This window comes from Tetrao urogallus, assembly GCF_951394365.1.
Source record: "Tetrao urogallus genome assembly, chromosome: 1".
In the NCBI taxonomy this organism is placed as follows: domain Eukaryota; kingdom Metazoa; phylum Chordata; class Aves; order Galliformes; family Phasianidae; genus Tetrao; species Tetrao urogallus.
In genome coordinates this window covers 185,455,468-185,479,667 of record NC_136813.1, presented here as the reverse complement: position 1 = coordinate 185,479,667, position 24,200 = coordinate 185,455,468, and the positions used below count along the sequence as shown (strand labels likewise).

The window sequence follows — 24,200 nt, the reverse complement described above, 5'->3', positions numbered from 1 at the left end:
CTGTATAAATGTAAATATGTATTATCGGAATAGGATAGCACTTTTTTCATTAGAAAGCCTTACAATGAGGCACTGATGCTGTAGATACTTGAAGTAAGCAATGATCAAGCTGTTGTGAAGCAAGTCCACTGAGACACCTTGCTAAATGAATAAGAAACACTTATTAATCTAACTCCTACCACTCCATAGTGAAATATTAACCCAAAAGACATTTTGCTGAATATTCATTTAATGGCCAGACTGGAGTCTTTGAAGGGAAAAAAATATTTAATTTTCAGTACAATGCCATATACATACTGTAAATTGAATGTTAAATGTGCAGGCATACGAGATCATCTCTGTAACTAACTTTGCTTTTTGCACTGTGAGAGAGTTATTCCATATTTGAGTGGCTTCAGATACAGTGATTTGAATCAACTGCTTTTTTAAATAGAATATGCACTCCTGAATGTAAATGGACAAGTATGCTTTTCATAGTGAATTTTTCCAGTGTGATATCCTAGGTCATATTTAAAAAGTCTTGCTGCAAATGGCAACGTTAACTGATAAAGATGGATTGTTTTGTTTTTGTCAAGTGAGAATAATGATTAATTTGGCTGTAATTTAATCAATTCTCTGTTAATGTTTACTTGTCAACTTTTATTAGTCATGTTTTAATTTTAATCTTATCAGTGGAAATTTTCTTATTTCCAAGCTCTTTTCAATAGTTAGCAAATAACTGACCAAACCTGATTCTTCACCACTTTGCAGATTGTGTTGTAATTTACATCAGTAAGAAATCAGTGTGCAGTGTTGTCATTTTAATCTGGAACATTTTACAAATGCTTTCCTTATGATGTGATGGAACGAATGGCTTTACAAGGCACCAGACAGGGCTCATTCCCATTTGGGCGTTTCAGCCATGAGAAAACTTTATCCCTCTTCATTGTAGCTGTCCTAGGTGGTTCTCAGTAACGAGAGATACTAGAAATTTTTAGCAATAGATGATAACTGTGCTTTTGGCATGGTCACTACAGAGACCTTTCCTTCCACATAAGAAAGAAATAGGAAGTGGAATCTGTCTCAGTGATCTTCTGTGTATGTAGAGAATTAGGTCATTTTGGGAATGTCATTTGGGAATGTGACATACTTGCAAAGTGCAATGGATTGCATGGCTGCAGACAATGAATCCAAGTGTTGTATGTGTTTGTGCTATGCTCTCCTTGCTCAGATCAAATTTCTAGAGCTGGAGATGAGAAGGAATTTATAAGGAATTTGTTAGTGTATGCAGTGGATTGGATAACCTAGTAATGCAGCCAGCTCTTACATCATGGGTGGAGAAGAGAAAGACATTTACTTAGAAATGCTCAAATGATAAACAGTATTTTAGAGCTCAAGCAAGAAGAATCTGAGTACCCCAAGGGAGCTAACTCCTCCAGTTTTGCTGTGGTTAGCATCAGAGAATACCTTCCCAGTAAACATCTCCATCACATCCAGAACCAAAATTTCCAGTCTGAAAAAACAAGGGAGGAGTTTTGTACAGAGTATGATATCTAATGCAGACACATGTACATCATACAAAAATTAAGAGTCTCAAGGCACCTGTCTTATAACAGAGACCCCCAACAACAACAAAAGTGTAAGGAGTCATAAATCCTTGTTTCTTACAGGGGTTAAAACACAGTAGTGAAGTGAGCTAATAAGCTTCAGAAGTTGGGGGGTTTAGAAGGTTTTTCTTTTTTTTCTTAAAAAACAAAACAACATATTTATAAAATTTGTTTGGCTATTCATCAGTCAGTTCTCATGTAAGCAGTTTGGGTGAGATTTAAGCATTTGCAGTACAGCGCTATTCACAACTTATTCCTGTGTGATCTTGCTGTCAATTAATAAGCTGGTCTTTTAAAGAGTTACTAATGTGCAGAATAGTGAGAACATCTTTGTGCAAAAGATAGGCAAAAAAAGGATTCTCAAGGAATATAAAGTTTAACTTGTGATTTTCAATATGATGTAAGATTTTTCAGCATACTGCCAAATAAATTCCACCTAGGGGAATAGGATCTGCCGTACAAGACAGTTTGTTTTCAGACTATATTGTGACAGTGTTCAGCAGTGTGCCAGATAAAACTACACAAGCTTAAGTAAAAGCGATATAGCAAAAGAAAAATAATAAAATCAATTGTACACCAGATAGTCATTTGAATAATGTTAAAATATTTTTTCCTCCCATAGTGCTGGTTATTAGCTATCAACAGGACTTAATCTTTGCTTTGCCTATTACAGGTTTTGTGAGAAATTTGGAGAAAAATCACTCTATTTTGTTCAGGAGTTACTCTGCAGAGCACTGGTAATGATTTTCATCATGATCAGGAAGTGTAAATAACTTGTGCTATAAATCTAACCTCTCTATCTGAAAAGATACATTGTCCATACAGAACTAAGAAGGTGGAAATATCTTTAATTTTATTTTCAATTAAACACAGGATTTGCTTTTCTGTCCCAAGATTTCTGACTGGTTTATCTTGGAGAGATTGCTTGTAGAAGAACTTTTTCATGTGTTTATTTTTGTTCTCCACGAATTAGTAACTGTTCAACATTACTGTACTCTCATTGTGCTCTTTTCTATATGTTGTTTGTGTTCCTCATCCAAAATTACATCCGCGGGAGGCTTCAAACTCTACTTTAGGGTCCTTTAGCTTTTTGTGGAGAAGGCATAGATTCTTTCATTAGTTTCATGGTGTAACATGTTTTTTTTCTTAATTACTTTTGAAGGAAATTGGAACCCACTATGACATTACAGGAAAAGTTGTTTTGGAAAATCGAGCTCTTATTAGGGAAAGGGTTTGATGATAAATTACAAGCCACAGTCAGAACTGCACCCTAACTTTCCCTGCAGGGAGGGCAGTGATACAGTGACAGCCACACAGCACCACCTCTGTAAGGAAAATAAAATACTGACCCTAGGACTTTAAAGGCACTGTACTCAATACTCACCTTAATATGCCTCTATATTGCTCTCTCTTTCAGGTTTCAATTTTCAATTGCACTTGTAGTAATTGGAAATTTAATTGCAACAATTTTCTGTACTGACATAAAAAATGAATGTTAGACAATGGGCAACCTTGTCCTATGCCAACCTGTCTGTTCATAAAGGGTGCCTACAGTACCTGAAGGGGAATGTGGGAAAGATGGAGAGGTACTATTTCTCAGAGAATGTGGTGACAGGACGAGGGATAATATTTTTAATCCAAAGGAGAGTAGATTCCAATTAGATTTTAGGAAGAAATTCTATACTATGAGGCTGGTGAGGCTATTTTTTTCATTTTCATAGTTCTTCTCATCTTTACATAACTTCCACATCTATCTGCTGTTTTCAGCTCCTTGATGTTTAGTTTTCATTTGTCTTCCTTGCTTCTTTATATGTAGAGCCACAGATACGGTAAGATATTGATCCTTCACCATATGTATCCATGAGTACGATGATACAAATGCATGTTGGTTTACTTTCAATGCAATAAGATACAGCACATTTTTTTTCCAAGCACTGCTGAAGAATGCAATTCGTTTATGTCATAGAAATAACTTATTAAGAAAGTTTCATGCAGAAGAGTCTTTGCAGGAGTAAATATTACCCAGTTTGGTATTATACTATTCCCCACCCTCCAAGAAGCCTAAGGTTAACAGGAATTATACTATGACCTTGGAAAGGCATACTTCAAGACGGCAGTTATCTTACCAACATGCTCCATGCTGGTTGCATATATTTATAAAAGACACCAATGAGTCATATGTAAACATTTTGATTATAAAGATTTTCTTCATTTTCCCACAGACTTGCTGCTTTCAAACAGCTGCATCCCATTCCTGGGCTCTACAGAGGGGCTGGATTTTCGAACCCTGCTGCTAGATGAGGAGAGGGGCCGGCTGCTCGTTGGGGCAAAAGACCACATCTTCCTGCTCAACTTGGTTGATTTAAACAAAAATGTAAAAAAGGTCAGTTTATTTTCCTCAGAATTCAATTCACATAATTTCAATTTTTTTCCTTTTTTTTTTTTCCTCCTTCTTTCCTTCTTTTACTTCACTGGGTAATCATCAGATTTGCTGTATCATGCTTTGTACCAGCATTTAATAATGTCACCTTTCATAGTTACATGGGTTATCTTTAATGAGTTGATTTTTCTGATAGTATGTAAGCCTCTGTAAGATTGAAATCCTATCAAAGAAGTCTCCTACTTGGAACCAAAATATCAGTACCTCTGAGAGCTTGCTTCTGTCATGTCCCATTTCTTTTGTCACGCTCATCTTCTTCACATAAAAGCATTTTGAAGATGGCAGTTAAAGACAGATCTTTTCTTTCTTCCTGGTGTCACTGGGATTATGATACTCAAATACTGAACAGAGATAAGGCAATTTGAATGTTTTAAATTGTTAAAATTGCCCCTAACATTGCAATAATTTTTACGTTAATATCTGGAATTGCTAATGATAGGTAAAACTTCCACTGGATACATTGTATGCGCTGACCCATGCTCTGTGACAGTGTTAATTCCAGATAATAAGAAGGCAATTTAGTCCTTGGTATTTGTAGTACACATGATGAAACAGTGATTTTCTAAGCACAAGTAACTACTAAGTATAAGGAACAGATGCTTGTACAGGAACATGCATGAAAACTTCTTTCCTGTTTGTTCCAGGCATTCTCCTTACTAAAGAAAATTCAAATTCTCAGCTGTTTGATATTTTCCTTAAGCACCAGCAGGAGGTTTTAAATGACTGTATTCTGCTGTCAGCTCTGAAGTGAGAACTGACCTTGAATTAATACGATGGCAGCAGAGGGCTTAACAGGTGTAACAGGAGATGATTTTGCCCCACGTCTGAGTACAACACTTGCTGTCATTATATACAAGGGTTTCTAGTACTCAGCTGAATATCTTATTTCAAATTCTACTGTGCTCCACACACTGCTTTCTTTAAAACTCAGATTGTTCCAGATTTCTTCCCTGGGATGCCATATGAGACACCTCATATGCATCTTACATCTCAGTATTTTACTCAAGAATCATCACCTCTTCAGGCCAGCGTAGTGAAAACAGCATCATTTGTGTCGCAGATTTTGATACCATAGATTGATTTTTAGCAAAGGCTTTCAGTAGCAACCATTATTTGTGTGAAAAGCAGAATCCTGTTACTGTGTGATGCCAGTAGCCTCCTGAGAGATGCTGAGTGCCGTCACTTCCCATTATGCTCAGAGGAGATTGATTACTTCAGAGCTTTCTGGAGGTGTTCACACCACTCTGCTCAAACTAATAACATTTTCACCTTAGCCAAACCACCATTGATTATTATGGATGTTGAGCTTTCTTAGAAGTGCAGAATGCAGACTAAGCTATGAGGATTTGTTGGTGGTCAGAATATCATTTGGTAGAGGTATTGCAGAGCTAAGGCTGAATTAAAATTTGCATTTGGTAAGCTGAACAGATGTGTGCCTGTGTATCTGTGGTAACTTGAAAGCAGGGAATAAAATTCAAAACCAAGAGGATATCTGGAGTAAGGAATATATTATGTGTGAATTCAAATACTTCTCTGTTTAACTCTTCAGGTTGTCTCAAACCTTTCAGACAAAACATTGAGGCAAAGTGTATTTAAATAGCTAAAAGTGACACAAAAGCTTTGCAAAGCACCCTGGTGTGCTCATTTCCAAGGTCTCCATGGGAGTCCAGCAACTTTATGAACTTGCCTACTTGGGCACATGCCCGTGATGTGATATTGCCCAACCTTTCTCCTCTGTTCCTCAGTGCTGGGCTGTTTGAAACGTGTGAGGGGAGAGCAAAGATGAGGGAAGTCGTTACTGTATAAATCTCAGTCACTGACGAGGTTTCAGCTCTCAAGGATACACTCCAGTAGCAGGGAAGTGTCAGAAAGCAGCGTTTGCCGGCGCTGTGTTTAGACTGACTGTGGTTTGGGTTGGCGCGGGGCCAGGCGGCCGGCTGCCAGGCTCTCCTGGTGCGAGGAAACCACACATGTCGGGGCTGCGAGGGGCTGAAGCGTGCCCTTTGTCCTCTCCTGGAGCAGGAGCTGCTTGACAAGGCAGCCTCTCCAATGACAGTAATTCATTAGAATATTAAGTGTCTTCTGGTTCAGATTACATCAAAAAGAAAAAAAAAAGAAAAAAGAAAAAAGCTCTCAGTTTTAGATATTTGTTGCATTAGTAACTATTGATACACCCAAAAGCCAAGTCAGTGTCCCAAACAATCTACTCTCAGAAAACTCCATCTGTGGACATAACTACTTGGAAAGATTATATTGCAGAATCTGAGGCTCTATATTCATGCTTGTGGGACAGTAATCAAATAAACATCCAAAGCATTGTGTTATGTTCCCCTCTCGAATGTATACGTAGATCATTTAATAACTTCCTTTTTGCAACCTAATTATTTACCTAAATTAGTTAACTTAAATATATTAAGTTAGGGCTTTATTTCCTGGTGTATATATGTATATTTTTCTCCTGGTGCAATAAATCAGTTGTTCTTCTGGAGTTCCAATTTCTTGAATCACTGTAGGTTTTATTCAATTTATTGTGTAATTGGTTGAAAACTTCCTTAGCTGGTAGCTTAAAAAAATCCACCCAGTTTCTAATGCCTGCAAACCTTATTATGAAACAGCATTAGCAACTGTAGTATACAGAAAACTGTAGTATAACAGAAAAGTACCACAGAATGAGAAAAATGCAGAAAACTAAAACAGCAGCAATCTACAAATAAATAAGGGGAAAATGTCTTTTTTTTTATTTATTGGGGATATAATTTCTATGAACTTGTTCTGAATAGAAGCTTATAGTCTCTTTTGCAGAAGTATCATTATCTGTGGCATAGTCTTTTCTTGAAAGAACTGAGATGCCTTACAAATATTGCAAGTTTTTTATATAGTGTAAAATAAATAAAAGAAGCTACCTCCTGTGTTTACCAGAACCCAGGAAATGAAGACAACTTTGCCATAAATAAAAGACGTATGGTGTAAAACAAATCAAAATAGAATTCTTTACGAGCACAAGAGAATGGAAACCTGGGAAAGAATTTGCTAATAATCCTAAACTCTGGGATACAGTTGAAAATATTATTTTGGTGAATGCAATTTTCATGTGAGTTTGTCTAAAACCTTTGTTATTTTACTCTTTGTTATTTTACTTCTTAATAAAATAAATAAAGAAGAAATACAAAACATAACAAAGTGGGCAAACACATTAACTAGATGCAGAGAAATTCTGCATGTTTCTGTAACTCCCATGCTTGCTACCAGTGCAAGCAGGGTTATATGTCAGCACTATTATCGCTGTGTAATCTGCAGCAAGACCCCACCCATCTCTGCAGGAATAGGAATGCTATCAAGGCCTGACAAGCTTTTGAAAAGCTGCCAACCTGCAGGAGCTGTCAGTGCTAGAAGACTCAGCCACATGTGGGCCAAATAGATAAACATGTCAGTTTTTTTTTCATCTGTTCCAATGTGTATTGGCACTGGGTCACAAATTGTTGCTTGGAGCATCCTCGGTTTGTGTTTGTTGTTGGGCTTTTTTTTTTCTTTTCTTTTTCTTTTTGTCATTGCCAGGTGCAGCTGTCTTGCATCTTATCCTTCAATCTTCTTTTCTATTGATTTTATCTGTGTCCAGTTCACAGTAAAGAATAAATATGCATATATGTATATACGTATCAGATGGCTAAACGCAAAATATTTGCAAAGCAGTTATTTGCATTTCTACAGCTCTCTGCTTATTAACTGCAAAAATGGGATTGTGTGTCAGCACTATTATCACTGTGTGATATCTGCAGTGTGACCCACCTATCTCTGCAATAGGATGGGTATGTATGAAAAAGCGCATGCATATATGTATAAAACAACATCCTCAAGATACCTTCATTGTTCTGGGAAACTTGTCAGTCTATAGAAGTGTCTAAGTTATGAATGAAACCAACGGGAATTTAGCCAGCATTGAATTAAGACTTGGTTGTGCCATCATACAGGAGTCTTGATTAAATTAAAATCAGCCCAGTGGCAGGGGAGAATGATGGCTATAAATCTGTTTCGGAGAACACTGTTCTTAGTTTTCCCAAGAAAAGAATCAGGAAGATGCTGAAATCTGACAGGGGCATGATCTGACTCTTCACGCATAAGGAATTAGTTACCAGGACTTAAAGGCATAATTATTGACTTACTTTTGTTTCAGAAGTAAGTTTTCTGGGTGCTGCAGTTCATAAGGCACTCATTTTCACTTGTTAGTTTCCCACCCTTCCAAAACTCATACAGGAAGAATTTTGCCTATCACTTGCAGTGAAACAAGACTGTTGCTACTGGATATGTGTGTAGTTTAGTGTCCTGTCTCTAAAAGCTGTCAGCAATGGCTACTGAAGGAAGTGTGTAAGAAAGAGCTATGACAGTGTCTCTCAGGTCAGGGACATCCAGAGATAGAGGTGATGGCTGTGCTTGCTATCCCCTTGATTTCCCCTGTCATTGATCTATATAAATGTTGCTCTGAAGATCTGCAAACCTTTAGAGTCTGTAACATTGTTTAACAGGCTTAAATTTAGGGATCTGTGTATACAAGGAAGCTTTCAACCAGTGTTTACAGATGCAGAACAACAATCTATGGGCAAAACGTGGAGAAAGCAGTATGTGACCAGATGGACAGTGATCCTAGGTGGAAGAGAGTCTCTGTTATTTCCTTTTGCATTGTTGCTGTGAATTGTGTTTCCATAAACATCCCCTCTTGTTTTTATATTTTACACCTGTATTTTGGCATAAAGAACAGCCAATATCCTGCTCTCTGAAAACCCATACTGGGCTTTGACTTTTTCAGAGGTAGGATTTATCTTTAGTCTGAAGGGATAAACATGGTCAGAAAAAATGCCATTTACACTAAAAGTCCTGTTGTATGGTTTCCTTCTAGGAGAAACAGATGATAGGCTGTGGTTATACTGTGGAAAATGAAGTGCAAAAGCACTGAAGCCTTTCAAGATTTAATCCAGTGTAAATGAATTCAGCTTTTGGTCTGTTTTCTTTGTGTTTTCACACCTGCTTAATGTACACCTGAAAATGCACTTCTCAGAAAGCCCTTGGATGTTGAAAGCCTTGGCTACTCCTGCAGTTGCGTTTGGAGTTTAAGAAAAGCCCTGCGACAAGTTTAGATCTCTCTCTCAGGCAGATGCGATGTAAGCTTGTTTGGTTCAAACATTTCTCTTTAACAGCCACTTGCTAAATTTAAGCTATCCTAAGTCTGTGAGTGTGTTATCCAAATGCACAACTGTTTTCTTCTGACTTCCAAGGGCATTAAATTCAGCTTCATAAAATAAGGAATAATATACCTTGACACTTGTGTTTCCCGCAGTGCTGTAAATCAATCTGGATTGATCTTTATATCCTCTCTTCTCCCTGTGCCATATAAAATCTTTCAGGGATCTGATTTTCTGTTACTATAAAATAATTGGAGTTGGAAATTTCTGTCAAATGTCTCCCTGGAGATATATCTCAGCTGTGGGAATTAGCATGTCGGATGTAGGAATACCTGTTGAAAGAAGGAAGGTTTTTGGTAGTTATTAAAGTAACAGAGATTTAAGAACACTAGCCTGGCTTTTAGGAGTCTCTAAGTAGTCCATGGAGTTAGCTAACCTTTGATAAAACTGTTAAAAAGAAAGGTGAAAAATTTAGTTCTAGAGACAGTCTGTTTGGGTTTCAAATGCAGGGAAAAATTCAGATAAGGAACTTAGATATCTGAACTTCCTTTGTTTACTCATGACTTTAAAATGTTGAATTCCAGAGTATGGCAAGTACAGTAGGAACCAGTTACAAGAAGTTCTTAGGGTAACCTTCCTCTTCAGAGTTGTGTATGAGAACAATCTCCGCAGTTTCCCAAGTTGTGGACTTCCCATACCAAATAGATGAGTGCAACAGATGTGAGGTATTTAGAGACCAACTGGTACACTTGCATAGTATGCTAAAAGCTCATTTTCCCATTAATTAGAACGCTCTTTGTTTTCAGCAAAATAATACTAAAAAGGCATGAAATTCTTTCCCATGTTCCTTGGGAAATTCAATAAACTTCTAGCAGTGATGTGACCTTGAGTCAGTATATGGAAGCAACAAATGTTCTGATTCCTAGAGAGTGATCTTTGAACACCTACTGTTGAGGTATTGGGCTGTGATATTTACGACAGTGTCATACGAAACACAGTGACAGTCTTTTCATTGGATCATTGTCATATCATTCTCAGTGCTCCCTGATCTTCCTAGTTTTTTTAACATTTTCCTTTTTTCAGCCATTAATTAATTTCTTAGGCAGTGGAACATAAAGGAGAGAAAGTTGCAAGTGCCATTATTCTCATTTTACTGGTGGGAAAAATGAAATCTGAATGTTAAAATTGGTAGGGAAGCAGCATAGCTGGGGTTGTACTGTCTCTTGGTTTACTTCAACGTTTTTTGATACGGTTGCTCTCTTTACAGCATCTGGTTTATGATTGCATTACACTGAGTAAGGAATCCAATCTTGTTGTATTTATTTATTTTTATTGTGCAGAGAAGTAGTCTCATGGAGGAAAATTTCTCAGGGGGAGCACATTTCATATGCCAGTGTGATGATAAGCTTACAGATCTATCTGCCTTTGTTCTTTGAGTGCTTCATTTGGAACTGTCATATAGAAAATACATTAATGTTACTGAGCTTGAGCATCTGAGTTATGTTATGCATGACTCCCAAAGTCTTAATGAGACATTTGGATGCAGGGATGCTATAATTTTATTCCATGCCTTCTTCTCTAAAGCATCAGTACAACAAAAAGTAGTACATAGAATAAAGCAAGGGAAGGAAGCAGGCTTTCTCTGTTTGTATCAAGCAGCTGCTTAAAATCAATGTATTTTCCTCTAAGTGCTTCGACCCACTTCTTAGTCCTTCAAAACAGAGAGGAAGTAGTGGCTTTCTTCACAGGGATCAAATTCAGTGAGTGCGTGTTACAAGACACAGCAGTCAGCTGATGTGTTTCACTCCAGATAGGGATGCATCCTGCTGGTGCTACCTGTACCACTAACAAAACACTTTGGGGTTTCTCGTACCAGAGACTGCTGATAGAGAAGTGCTGACGCACGTGTGCGATGTCAAGCACACGAGAGGTTCCAGTGAAACCTCCAGGGCTGCTGAAAGCCATCGACCTCAATGAAACACTTAAGTGCTCATTGCTGGCATGATTATCTCGGGGACATGGGAATGGGAGGAATCATGTTAGTCAATTGGTCTCACTGTCACAAACAAATAGCTCATGCTGCAGGTATTCCTTTAATAACCCCATCCAATCCTGCTATAAAAAGTGTTGTGGAATGCTTCATGCAACTTCTGTAGAAAGGTCTTTAATCCCAGAATCTCATTTCTCTGGTCTTTCAGATTTTTTTCTTAATCTATGATCTATTTTTATTTACAACCAGTTTACACTAATTTCACCTTACTGTCTATAATTCTTGTCATCAAAATCCTTTTATTCCTCCCATGGATTATTACCCGTCTTTGTTTGTATTAGTGATGCTTCCCAGCTTTGTGTCATCTCCAGATTTTGTTGCAGTGCTGTTTTGTTTTTATTTTTCTTTTTGTAAAGACTACTGAAGAGTATGTGAAATAAAATGAACTTTGCCAATATTTGTTTAAGAATTCCATGAATAGTTTCCTGCCACAGGCTCCATACCTATCAGATCATTTTTTAATTAAAAAAAGTATAAATTTTCCCAGCTGAACTATGATTAATTCAGCTAATTAGAAATTGATATTTCTGTGTTGCACCTTACAAAATACTTTACTGGAGCTCTGATGAGTTCTACAGTAATGTGTAGTTCAACTGTCTTTTTAAAGAAAGGCATAACATTAGCCAGGAACAATAACTCTTCACCAAGTTATATTGAGTGTGATACAATTTGGATATTCATTAGAAACTTAAGTTATCCCTTTCCTATAGAACTGCTCTGACACCTTTCAAAAAGGTGAAATAAGGCAAATAGGTCTGTAATTTTCTTAGAAATGTTTAATTTCTTCTGTTTTTTGTTTATTTGTTATGTGTGTTTGTGTGTGTGCGCGCGTGCTGATAATATGTATTATCTTCCAGTGTTTTGGAAAAGCCCTGCATCATGCTAGATTTAGTAGCTTCATTAGAAATGATTCTTGGATAACCTCCAATTTAATACAGCATTTTTTTTTTTAAATCAGAATTCAGCATTCTGTCTTTGAGCCATCACTTCACCAAAGAGTTTATAGACTGTTCTACTCTACAAACAGAAGTGGATTGAGAAAGAGATAAAGAAAGATAAGGGAAATATTAACTCTTAACCAGTATTGTTAATTCATGACAGATGGCAGCTGAAATGAAACGGGTAGAACTGTATCTTTGTAGATACATATAATGGTAATATAGCATCTATCTAACAATTTATATACATTAAACATCTGTATTTTTAAAAATTCATTTTTTCTCTTTATTCTTGCAGTAAAAATGCTTGTTTAGAGGAAGGAAAAATGTTGCTTACTTTTAGAACTTACTGCACCTCTGATCTGAAAAGGATTTTTGTGGTTTCTAATGTTTTGTTTTAATCAGAAATCAATTTCCAGCTACCCTTTAATGTGATACCTTATCTGTCCTACACTTCTGCATTACTTAATTTTGTATTCCTGGGAGGATTTCTTTCATTCTGCCAAGAGAAAAGTTAGCTTGCACTTATTAGGAGATTTTAATTTCTTCTCTGTTGCTAAATTTAAGAAAATATTTATACAATTATTTAGAAGTAATGGTAAAGTTTATTTTTTTTAATTAGTCCATAAAAGATACAATTGGGAAATCATGACAGTAGCCCTAATCTTGGAATTTTGATATGGGTATTTTGCAAGGATAATAAACTGAAGCTTAAGAGAAGAAAATGATCCTGTTTAAGTATATTGTTGATGAATTTCAACTAGTTACATTCTTCTCTTAAACTGAGCAATTACACATAGCTATTCTAAGATTTATCTAGACATTTCAAATGCGGATCATTATATATATATAATTTGTACTGTTTTAAACCTGAAGACAGTGTCTTGATATGCACTTACTGTATTAAGCACTTGTCTTGATCTGTTACAGTTTAGAAATGACTATTTCTGGGAACCTTTCAATTCTCAGATGAAAAGCAAATAAATATCACTGTAATTCCTTTGTGTAGTATTGCATGTTGATTTTAAAGTTAGTTGGATTGCTTAGCTATGCTTTCCATTGACTAATGTGGTTTTGCACAACGCTACACACTGTGGCTGTTGAGTGGCCAGAATGAGAATCAAATGACTTTTCTGTCATAATTGACAATGGTCTTCAGTCACAAAGGCAGGAGGTGTATCTCATCCTGAATTGTACAACCTACATGACAAACGCAATGACCAATGAAAGAATCTCAACAAGAGTTGAAGGTGGTGTCCATTAATATATATGATAACTTCAAATAGCTGCTTTCCAATATAACTAGGTCTCCCAAAGCAAATGTCTAGTACTGCTGTGTTGTTGGAGGGTAGAGGCAGGTATTTTCAAAAAGCTGCTGAAGGAGATCTTGTCTACATAACCAGACAACTAAACATTGCCAAAACCAAAATAAAAGATTCCTCAAAGACCCTTTTCTGTAATAACCTTTTCTGTTGTGGATAGGAGTTGTGTGGGCAGAACTAGGTATGAAGTTTCTATGCAAGACAGTTGAAGATCAGATCTCAGTTTAAGACTACCTAGACATTTGGACATCCCTGATCTTATATTCCTCTATCGGTTTATTTTTCATCATTCTTTCTTCAGCAGCACCTCTTAAGCATCGAGCTCTCCTTCTGCTTAATACAATGATACTTGTGGCAGACCAGTGCTGCAAGGCAAAGCTGTACCACTCTGCCCAGGCAGAGACCAGTTGAGGTCACTAGCACTAGCTTCAGCTCTTCCCAATGGATTTGCCAAGTTCCCAGTACTTCCTGCTCTACTTTCTGGAGTTGTACACTGTGTAATCCAAAGATACCACTGCAGCTGATTTCCAGTTGTGTTTTCATACCTGGTGAATCCATGTAAGGGGCAAGGCACATCTTAAAAGGTGCCAACAGCTGGGTGAACCTAAGGGAATGTTATAGATACTACTTTCTCTTGCATGTTTTTGAGTTATACATCTTTACTGAAAGACAATTTTTAATGCTTTTTATCTTTAATCATTGTTTTTAATCTTATCTGTAATCTCTAAGCTTTATTCATATGGCATTATTTAAAGTTTTAGAAAGTGTTTGTAGGCTTAAGAGTAAAAAGAAATCTCTAACTACTTGTAATCTGCATATTAGTTTCTGGAACTTGAAACAATTTCCTAACCAATATTTGATCAAAAAATACTGTGACTTGTTATTGTTAATCACAAGGACTGGCTGTACATTTGTTTTGTCAAAATAAGCAGGGGAAAAAAAAATAAATCTGTGCTCAGCATGATGCTTCTGGAAAAATTTATATTTAATTTATCTTTTGAATTGAATAGAATCTGAAAAATAACAATAACCAATTTTTACTGCTTAATTGAAATCAATGAACCAGAACCTTAGCAGTTTTTCTTTGACATTTTTCACTAATATCATTGAGGTTACAGTAACTGACAGTGATTTGTCATCTGGCTCCATCATTTACACCAAAAACTAATTTACAGAATTGTACAGATGAAAGAAGAAAGAAAGTTGGTAATATTTTATGTTGAAAATTATGTAAGGTATATGATTTTTTTTTTTAAGCTTATATATTCCATTTTCAAAATCTGTATGCTTTACTCAGTACACTTGGTTATTGTTGAAAAGTAATATTTTTGTGTGGTATTAATTTTTTGTCAGGCACTTCTTGTTCTGAGAATTTCCCTTCACCTATCTTTAGTTTTTTGAACAAAACCTCTTTTCATTTGGGCACTGGTAGTAACAGCGAGCTGTTTCTTTAAAATTGCTTTGCCGTGTTCACTGGACCAAATTCATTACAAATTGAATTGCCTAGTTCTGCAGTCAGTTCAATTTCTAGATATTTTGGCTCATCTTATCTTTAAGAAAAGCATGCTATTCAGAGTACTTACAAGGTGTTCTATCTGGATTAACTGAGCACTTATTAAAAGTAGATATGCACAATGAAGAAATCAACAAAGAACAAGGAGTTTGCTTTAAAGCCTTGGTACTTCTGGTGGAAGACTGTTTTCAAAGCCAGGTTCACTTCTACTCATGTAAATTTCTTCAACATGTATAAGTATGTTTTAACTGCTCATGGAGGTAGTTAAACTATAAGTAGTCACAGGACTATTTGTATTATTCATAATCTTTGTCTTATTTAAACTATCTTCCAGATTTACTGGCCTGCAGCAAAAGAAAAGTTGGAATTATGCAAACTAGCTGGGAAAGATGCCCATGTAAGTACAGTCTTCATATTTTTGTTACTGTTGGTAATATTGCACATCTGTATATTTGTTTCTAAATGCACTAAATCTGTTTGTAAGTTTTTGAGGTTTTGTTTTGTTTTGTTTTCCTGAACTAATTGAAAAAAGGGGGGAGAGTCATTTAAAAATCATGATCTCTTTAAATGTTAATGCTTCTAGAAAAATATTCACTATTAAAAACAGCAAGTGTTTTAGCCGTCCTTGTATATAATGAAGTCAATTGATAGATGAATGGACGTTCTTCTGACTTTTACTGTGGGAAATATTTTTCTTGTGGAAATCCTTTCCTTCTCATTGAACTGCTCTTTTCTTGGAAATTATCCTGAATGTAACTCCATTATAATTGATTAACGAAACAGAGTAGCAACGGACATTACAAATTAACTTAATTTGCAGACAACTGAGGTTAAGGTTAAAATAAAATCTCTGACCTAATAGCGTTGAAACCACAAATCTTACAGAAATCTCTGTGTATATAAGGTACAAGCATATATACAATAAAACTTTCATATCTTCTTTACATGGCGCAGATTACATCGTGTCTAGAGTCCACCATAAATGTAAACATTTATTGGATGTATAATAAAATTTCTTCCTTTCCTCTCCACAAATCTTGTGTTTTCTCTTGAGCTGTCTGTTACTAAGGTAGAGCCCAGCTCAAAATACTCTCTCCCCTCTTGTCTCAGGAATTTAAACTTTTTATCCTAGCTTATTGCCACTATTATCTTTACAGCAGACAAGGGCTAAACAACACCTCTTCTGAGCACTGGGAAAGTTGGAAAGTTCCGATATTGGTCTCTATGGAGGATTTATACTGATATATTTCTGTACCTAAACAAAAGGAAAAAGACCAGAGGAGGGAATATTTGTTTTTGGCATACATTATAACTTTCTCCTTTTTGAATCCTGCACTGCTTCTGCAGTTTGCCTCTCACTTAGGTGCAGGTTGGTAGCTTCTGTATATCCTCCTAAATACCTTGTTGTATCTGTTTATATTTCTTCAATTTTGGGGAAGCCTACAACAGGCCTTCATAATCAACCAATGCAACACCCTTACAGCATATGGCAGCCATCTGGACTGCTTACTAGCTACAGCCAAGTCCACTTAAAGCCAGGACTAGCTTCAGCTTCCCAAAGGATTCAAATAAAAGTGACCAGCAGGATGTGGTTGGTGCAGAGAGAGGTCACTCACACAAAACATCCCGCTGGAAGTACGCTGAAGTCCTTCTGATTGCCACAGAGTTTTCTATCATGTAATCTTTGGTGTTAAAGCTTGTGCAGAACCGTCGATCAGAAGCAAAGGCAGAAGGATCTATAGGCAGACAAATTTGGTGGCTATCTGACCTCAGTTGACTAGAAATATGTCTACAGCATGAGCTGAGCAGACGTCATCCAATCTGCTCTGTTACCACATAGCTCCTCATGGCTGTAAGCATTACAAAAGAAGGGCTTACAAGTCTGATTGATGAGCTGCCTGATACACAGCCACTGTGAAGTTTTAACCATCACAACTTTGAACTGATTAGTAAACAATCACCACTACAGTAGTTTTAAGTTTAAATACAAGGATCCTAAGGCTAAAACGTAGCAAAGACTGTGAAAGTGAAAAATAAACATGAAAATTAACATTTCTCTCTTTTCTCTTTGCAACAGACAGAATGTGCCAATTTTATTAGGGTCCTTCAGCCCTACAACCGAACGCATGTTTATGTCTGTGGCACAGGAGCATTTCACCCCCTCTGTGGGTACATTGAACTTGGCACTCACAAAGAGGTAATTTAATTTTCTCACTACTCTAATACGTCAAGGAGTAACCTTTGTCTAGCATTCATTATAGATTGGGAAATACCATGCAAGTGTGTAAAAAATGAACTGACAGCAGCTTGCGTAAATAACAGAGTAAATGGTGGATTTTGAAGGTCAGACAGGAACTCGTGTTCTCACATTCGATATGTGCATATCGCTTTTGAACAAAGCACTTTCCTTGGTAAGGCTTAATACACAGAGTTCTTCAGAATGACACTTCCACATGATTAAGTAAGTGAGGAGCACATTTAACCCAGATGTCCTTCTTTCTTGTAAGTCATTTCCGCATATACTTTCTGCTTACATACACACACAGAGTTCAAGATGACATTAGTTGTTCTATCTTCTAATGTACACATATCTCCTGCTCCTCAGGGATGGCTTCCTATTCCTTGTGCACAAGAGTAAATCAGAGTTTGTAAATGGTCTCTAAGTCTAAGCTGAAGGGCGGCATCTCAGGCCTTTGCAGATGGTTTGCAGCCCTGTCGCTAAGTGCTGGGTGTCCTCGGTCACTAGTGTTGAATTCCTGCACTGAAGTTAGCAGCTGATTGGACTTCATTTGCTGGTGACAAAGAAATCTCCATCCTAAGTGGTAAATGTTTGAGATGTAACCCCCACAACAGAAGCATTTTGGTGTTGTGTCAAGCAGCCACTTAGTACACAAGTCTCTTTTTAACTCCTATACGTATAACACTTTAGTTATATTTATAACATTGGCTCTGCTCTTAGACAGTGTCTGATGACCTGTCTGGTTATTTGCCTGTAGTGCAGGCTTCCTGCACTGCTGTAGAAATAGCTTTTCCTTTTCTTTGTATCTAGGTGAAATTGTAGAATATAAAAAGTGAGTTGTAACGATATGTTATTAAATGCAGTAAGCTCAAGTATGTATGTATTGGATTTATGCTGATGGACAAAATCGAAAATCGATGGCAAATGCTTTACAGAAAAGAAAAAAAAAAAGGGGGGGGGGGGTGAAGGCAGGGGAGAGGGAGAGGGTAAAGGTTTTATTATTTATTTATTTATTGTCCTATGTGGGACCATGGCTGACCAGAGAATGCTGAAGTTACAGAGCTGCCTGAAATATGCATGATGGTACTCTTTCCCTAATAAGCTGTTAATTCTCCTGGTACTGTTTGGAACAGGCTGTACAGTTGGGCTTGCAAAGAAACAACTTAGTCTTCTTTGCTTCATTTCTTTGATTACTCCAGTTGAAACAACTGAAGCTTTACATCTCTTGTATCATTCTGATTCCTCAGCTCAAATGATTATGTCCACAGCTGAACTGAGCAGAACAACTCTCAGCAAGAGTGTAAGGTTCTGGTTTACCTCTCGGTCATTAGTGAGCTGTCTTATTCAGTGTCCCATTGTAATTTCATTATGATGGTTGTTGGTTGTTCTCATCAGACATTATAAAATTATGGATTTGGCCTGATTGTTCAGTCTGGCGGTCAGTCTAGACAAGGGGGTTTGTCTCAATTAGATATGACCAATTACCTTATGAGAGGAAATGAAAGAAGAAACCTTATATTGTATTTCCTAATCTCCTGTCTCCCAGTTCTGCCTGTTCTGCACTCAGTGGTTGCTCAGCTGCAGCAGTGAGCTGTTCAGCATTCATCACTACTTACAACTTTCCTGCTGATACGTCTCTTCTGCAACATCCTACTGAAACAGTGACTTTGAATGGCATCAGATATGTTTTCCCGTTCCTCCTAGGATTCCAAACAGCAATATAGCCACTGCCTGTCCAGATAAATGTGACATAGCAGGAGAGTCCTTAGTCCACTCTTCTTGAAACGCATTGACTTGAATTTGACAGGCAGCTGGAGAAGTCTCCTGGTTGTAGGAATTGAAGCCAGAAATCCTGTGTGGAAATTCAAAGCTGTCCTGTTGCAGATCTGTTATTTTAGATATTTTGAAGCTCTGATTTGTAAGAATGGATAATGAATGTTTGATAATTAGCAGCCTCTCTAGGAAGCTGTGGGATGCTTGGGAGAGCCAGAGCCTGAGATAGTCTCACAGGGCTTTGAAAGCAGGCAGCACCCTGCTGACCTCTGGAAGCTGCTGGAGGATCTGCCCAGTGCCCTGCTGGTTGCTGCCAATGCTGCAGAAGCAGACAGGAAAGGAGTGTGGATCAGGTGACTCAAAACCACAGCACACACTGCTTTTGAAGCCATACAAATCCCTTACAGGATCACACAATTAAAGGGGATTAAAGTCCTAGCCTCGCTAGTGCTGAAGTCACTGCCAAAACTTCTCTTGGCTGATGAAGAAGAGGCTTGGCCCATCCGGTGCTCTTAGCCACAGGTCTCCAAGGGACGCTCTTTTCTTTGAAATCTTTGTCCAGACTGAAAGCAAGAGGTTAACTGCATGAATACGTGGTTGTGTCCATTAATTTGTGTGGTTGAAGTCTGGAGTGTTTGATAGTGATCTACAGAGTCCTCAGTCTCTTGAGTATTCCTGGACATAGGAACAAGCTTCTTGGCGTGTGTTATACCACAAAGGTTCTCTGAGCAGATCAGGGCTGCATTTCTTAGAAGAAATGAGAATGGGACAATAATATTCTATTGTCGGCAAAACAATGCTCAGTTTTTAATTTAGCGTTGTCCTTGATGAATGCATTTAAGTGGCCTGATAATTTGGTTTACCTAATATCTCAGATGTTTGAGAGGATAACAATAGTTCTTGTCTAACTATTAAATTCTGCTTTATAGCAGCGAGAATTGAATTTATCTCCACTGATTGGAATTGATTTTTTTCCCTCTTAAGCAAGAACCTTAATTATTCAGTATTCCGGCCTCTTGTCTTCTGAGCCTATGGGGTTTAGAAGACATCTCGATGAAATAGCAATGTTTGGTTATTTATAGTCTGATGTATGCTTAGCATAAATTGAATAAATGTGTTGTGAAGTCTAATTCTATGTGAATCTCTTTGGGCATATTTAGCTGTCATTTGCACTCTTCAGTTCTCTTGCAAGTCGAAGTTACAGAAACAATCCACTATAGAAACAAAGTCACTTCACCCTCTTTTACGTAATGTTTTAAATCATAGATATTTCTTTTTAACTAACTTCAAAAGCTGTGCCTCTGCAGTAAACATTAAACCCATAATGATTTGATGCCTGAGTGCCAGTGGGATTCTGAATGCCACTTTCCATGGGAGAGTACATTAACAACACCTCAGCAGGAATTCTCCCTTCTCTAATAGCAACATTCTTAAAATAATCTCTCTGTACCTACTAAGACTTTACTCATTCTAATAACCAGTTTGTCTTCAGAAGGATACACTGTGGGTTTCAGTTATGTGTGCTTTTAGAAAACTGATGAAAGGAATATGTGAAAATGTCCACTTGGGCTGTTCCAAACTAGTAAAACTTCAGAGCAGTGCTTACAAAAATTGAATCAAAAAATGCAAAATTGACCACTGAAATCATAAGGAATGACTTTTAAGTAATTTATTTCCTTTATCTTCCTCTGTACCCTTGTTCCGTCACCCAAGCATTGATGGCTGTATTTGGGAACTACAAGGAGGGATTTATTCTAATATCTCTTGTATCATTAGCCTTGTTAAAATAACAAAAGAGAGCATGTGCTGCTCCTATTTAAAGGGACTGAACTGTGCCTGCCATTAACATTATTCAGCAGTCCCTGGAGAAATTTAGGAGTCAGCCAGAATCCCTTCTGGGTCTCCTGTTGCAACATAGTCTATCAGCACTTTCCTAAATAGATACTAGTGCCTTTTAAGCACAATTCAGCCTCTACTTTGAATTGAAATGAACAATGCATCTTTTTTTCTTCCTGAAAATCATTATATTTTTTGAAGATTTATTCTTCACTGTAGAGTAAGCAAGATACGTAAAAATGATGAGTGAAAAAAAAAATCCAGATGTAAAACAGAAGTATGAACTGTAAACATCAACTCTAAGATGACAGCTGTGTGATATGATACACCTCCACTTAATCTGTTAGCAAAGCAGTTTGTCTGAGTGAGTTTTTCTCTGCAGCCACACCAGGATAATGAATATGTATTTATTCTCAGGAAACAATATTCAGGCTGGATACTCAGAACTTGGAGTCGGGCAGGTTGAAATGTCCTTTCGATCCTCAGCAGCCATTTGCATCAGTGATGGCAGGTAAGAAACCATCAGAGCAGTTACAGGGGTCAGAGGCTCAGCAGATGTCACCAGCAGAGCTGCTCTGACACCGCTTGTGCTTCTGATGCTGGTTTGTGTGCTGGGACTTGGGGGAACCCTTTAGTCTGCTGACACCAAAAGTTGGAAACACATCAACAAAAGCAGAGAAACCTGAGTGAAGTGACTGTGAAGTCTCTGCCAGCTGAGCAGGGTTTCATCCTCACCCAGTCATTTCTCCTTTAGCAACAAAAAAAGACAAACCAACACATGGACAGACAAAGTTTCAAGTGCTTCTAGGGCTCTTTCTGCAATTATCAATATGTTCTGCCCTTTGAAGTCTGCTGACATCTGCTATTTCCATAAATACATTTTTGAGGCTTCTATTTACTTGAGTAGCCACTTCTGAAGCTGGAAGCCTAGGAACAAGATAGCGCAATCTGCCTGCTGCGTGCATCGCAGCACTGTGTGGTCTGACATTTGGTACAGAGGAATGTCAGCTTGACCTCCGGATTTCAAACCACTATAAGAGACACTTTTGTCATGGTTTGGTTCATAGCTTCGGACAATTTTCATTTAACTTGTCCATCAAGCCTATGAATACAAGATAAGAGTGAAGCACCATGACGTTTTCATTTACAACCAAAGAGCAGTGGTGACAATGCTTTGAAGTATTGGTCACTGTGTTATAAAAAGAATATGACTAATGTTCAGTCTTTCTTCTCTGATAATAAGATAGATGATTTGCGATTGTGACCCAACAGACGGGGCAGGACTTCCTTTATTAAAAACAATAGATTAAAGTCAGTGCTTATTCTTTTCAGGGACCCCTAGTACTACTTAATGACTGTGAAGTCTATTTTTAAAATGGAATTCTAGAAACTTTATTCTATTCTTTTTTTTTTTTGTCTTAATGCAGTGTAGCTCTGTGATTTATTATAGTGTTGGCTAATTCTAGTAGCATACTAGTGCATTGACTTCTCTATTAAGTCTTGCGAGCTGAAGAAGCTGCTGTGCTTTGCTAACTAAAACATAATCTTCAGTATGTAAGAATTTTCAGGCTAGATAAAATTGGTAATTGGGTTGTTTTAGCATCCCTTCCTGCGCTATGCCTGATATCAAGTGCTTCACTATACTGTACAAGGAGCATTGTAAAGAGTTACAGGCCTGACCAGAGAATGTGTTCTTGACCTATCTTTGGATGATTACTTTATTTCCTAAAGTGCTAGGAGAGCAGTATAACTCATGGATAAGATACTGCACTGGGACTCAGGGGAGCTCAGTTCCCATCTCTGTACTGGCAAGAGGAATAGCTTTCTTAGTGTTTCTCTCCACCTGCTTTTATTTATCTGCAAAATAGCAATAAATATTATTTGCATCCTTCAGAAAGCATTTGTAATCAGGTATAAATATGAGCTTAATATTGTTGTATATTTCCATCCCTGTAAGTGGTTAAATGCAAGTGTTTTCATTCTTTGTAGAAATATCTAATCTGTCTTTGAATTTTACACAGCATTTTACCCCAAGTAAAATACAATACTATATTATATGCCATTGGAAAACCCAGGCTTTCTAACTGAAAAAATCACCTGTTTGTCATCCATCTTCTGTTACAAACTGCCACTCACCAAAACCATTCTGATAATAACTGGAACATGGACTGGGAGATATCAAAAACCATGAGAAGTGCTGAAAGCGCCTTGTCAGCAGAGCCTGGGCAAGGATGGGCATTTTCTGTTAGTCCTTTGGATTTATCGATCACTGAGTGCCTGTCAGTTAGCAAACACCAATTACTCTACCCATTCTTCACTATGACAAATACTGTTCTGAACGCACTATTGTTCCTTTACAAAGGCGACATGCTGTCTGAAAGATGTGCTTTCCAGTACTGTCATGGAAATAATACATAAGTAACAGTAATAATGAAGCAAAAAGAAAGCTGACAGATCTTTTTTTGTGGGTCAGTGGTTGTGGGTTTTTTTTTTTTGCTTAGTTTTGTTTTCTTTCTGTCTTATTTTTTAAGCGCGTTTACATCTTTTGCAAATGAAACCACACAATATTTATGATTTATATTGAATGGTAGTTATTTGGAGTTCACTCTCAACAAAGGGCTTCTCACTGAAATATCTTGTGAAATGTTTCCACTCACAACATCAGAAAATCTACAAAAGTATTTTTATGTATCATGCAGAATTTTATATGATTATTATGTATAAATGTGAACCTTCTTTATTTTTTCAAACTGAAGAAATTTCTTCTTGCAAGCTATTAAAAAAAAAACAAAGCTCCCCTACCTGATAAATCTTGTTATTTTTACAGAAAAAGAAACAAAGAGAATTGTTGTAAAATGCACAATACAGTTAATTTCACAACAATACCGTTTCTTTGCTTCTTTTTAGAAAGATACTGAGATTTGAAGAAAAGCAGAAAATATTGTGCAATTCTTACATATGTGTAGTTTTACAGTCCCAAAAAAGATGTCGGAAAAATAAATAGTAACTGCAGTTGTAGCAAACACCCTGTGCAGTATTATAAATACCATTTCTTTGTGAGACAGTTTCTGGCTGCCTCATTCAAGCAAGATGTCTCATTTATTTTAGTGGAACAACTCACTGTGTTAAAATGATCGCAATTTGGGTCTATAGCCATATTCCTACTATTAACATGCTACATAGTTTAGAAGAATTCCCCTAGTGCCTGAATTCCTCTTTGTGAATGAAGTGTTGGGCAGAGATCCCTGCTCCAGGAAATTGCCAAGCCATGAAGTTCCTATAGTGGAGCATCCATCAAATTCCCAGTTCAAGCCCAGGAGCAGCCAAGC

The 24,200-nt window shown here is 37.2% G+C and overlaps 1 protein-coding gene across 1 annotated transcript in view; it reads left to right on the top strand.

The window, feature by feature from the left end:
• SEMA3D (semaphorin 3D) overlaps positions 1 to 24,200 on the top strand; it is a gene marked incomplete at its 3' end in the record, with an annotated part of 127,526 nt that overhangs the window by 45,353 nt on the left and 57,973 nt on the right. The window contains exons 3-6 of the mRNA XM_079549169.1: positions 3,809 to 3,969; positions 15,358 to 15,420; positions 17,101 to 17,220; positions 21,289 to 21,382. Of these exons, the coding sequence (XP_079405295.1) occupies positions 3,809 to 3,969; positions 15,358 to 15,420; positions 17,101 to 17,220; positions 21,289 to 21,382 (438 nt within the window). The remainder of the gene's footprint in view (positions 1 to 3,808; positions 3,970 to 15,357; positions 15,421 to 17,100; positions 17,221 to 21,288; positions 21,383 to 24,200) is intronic.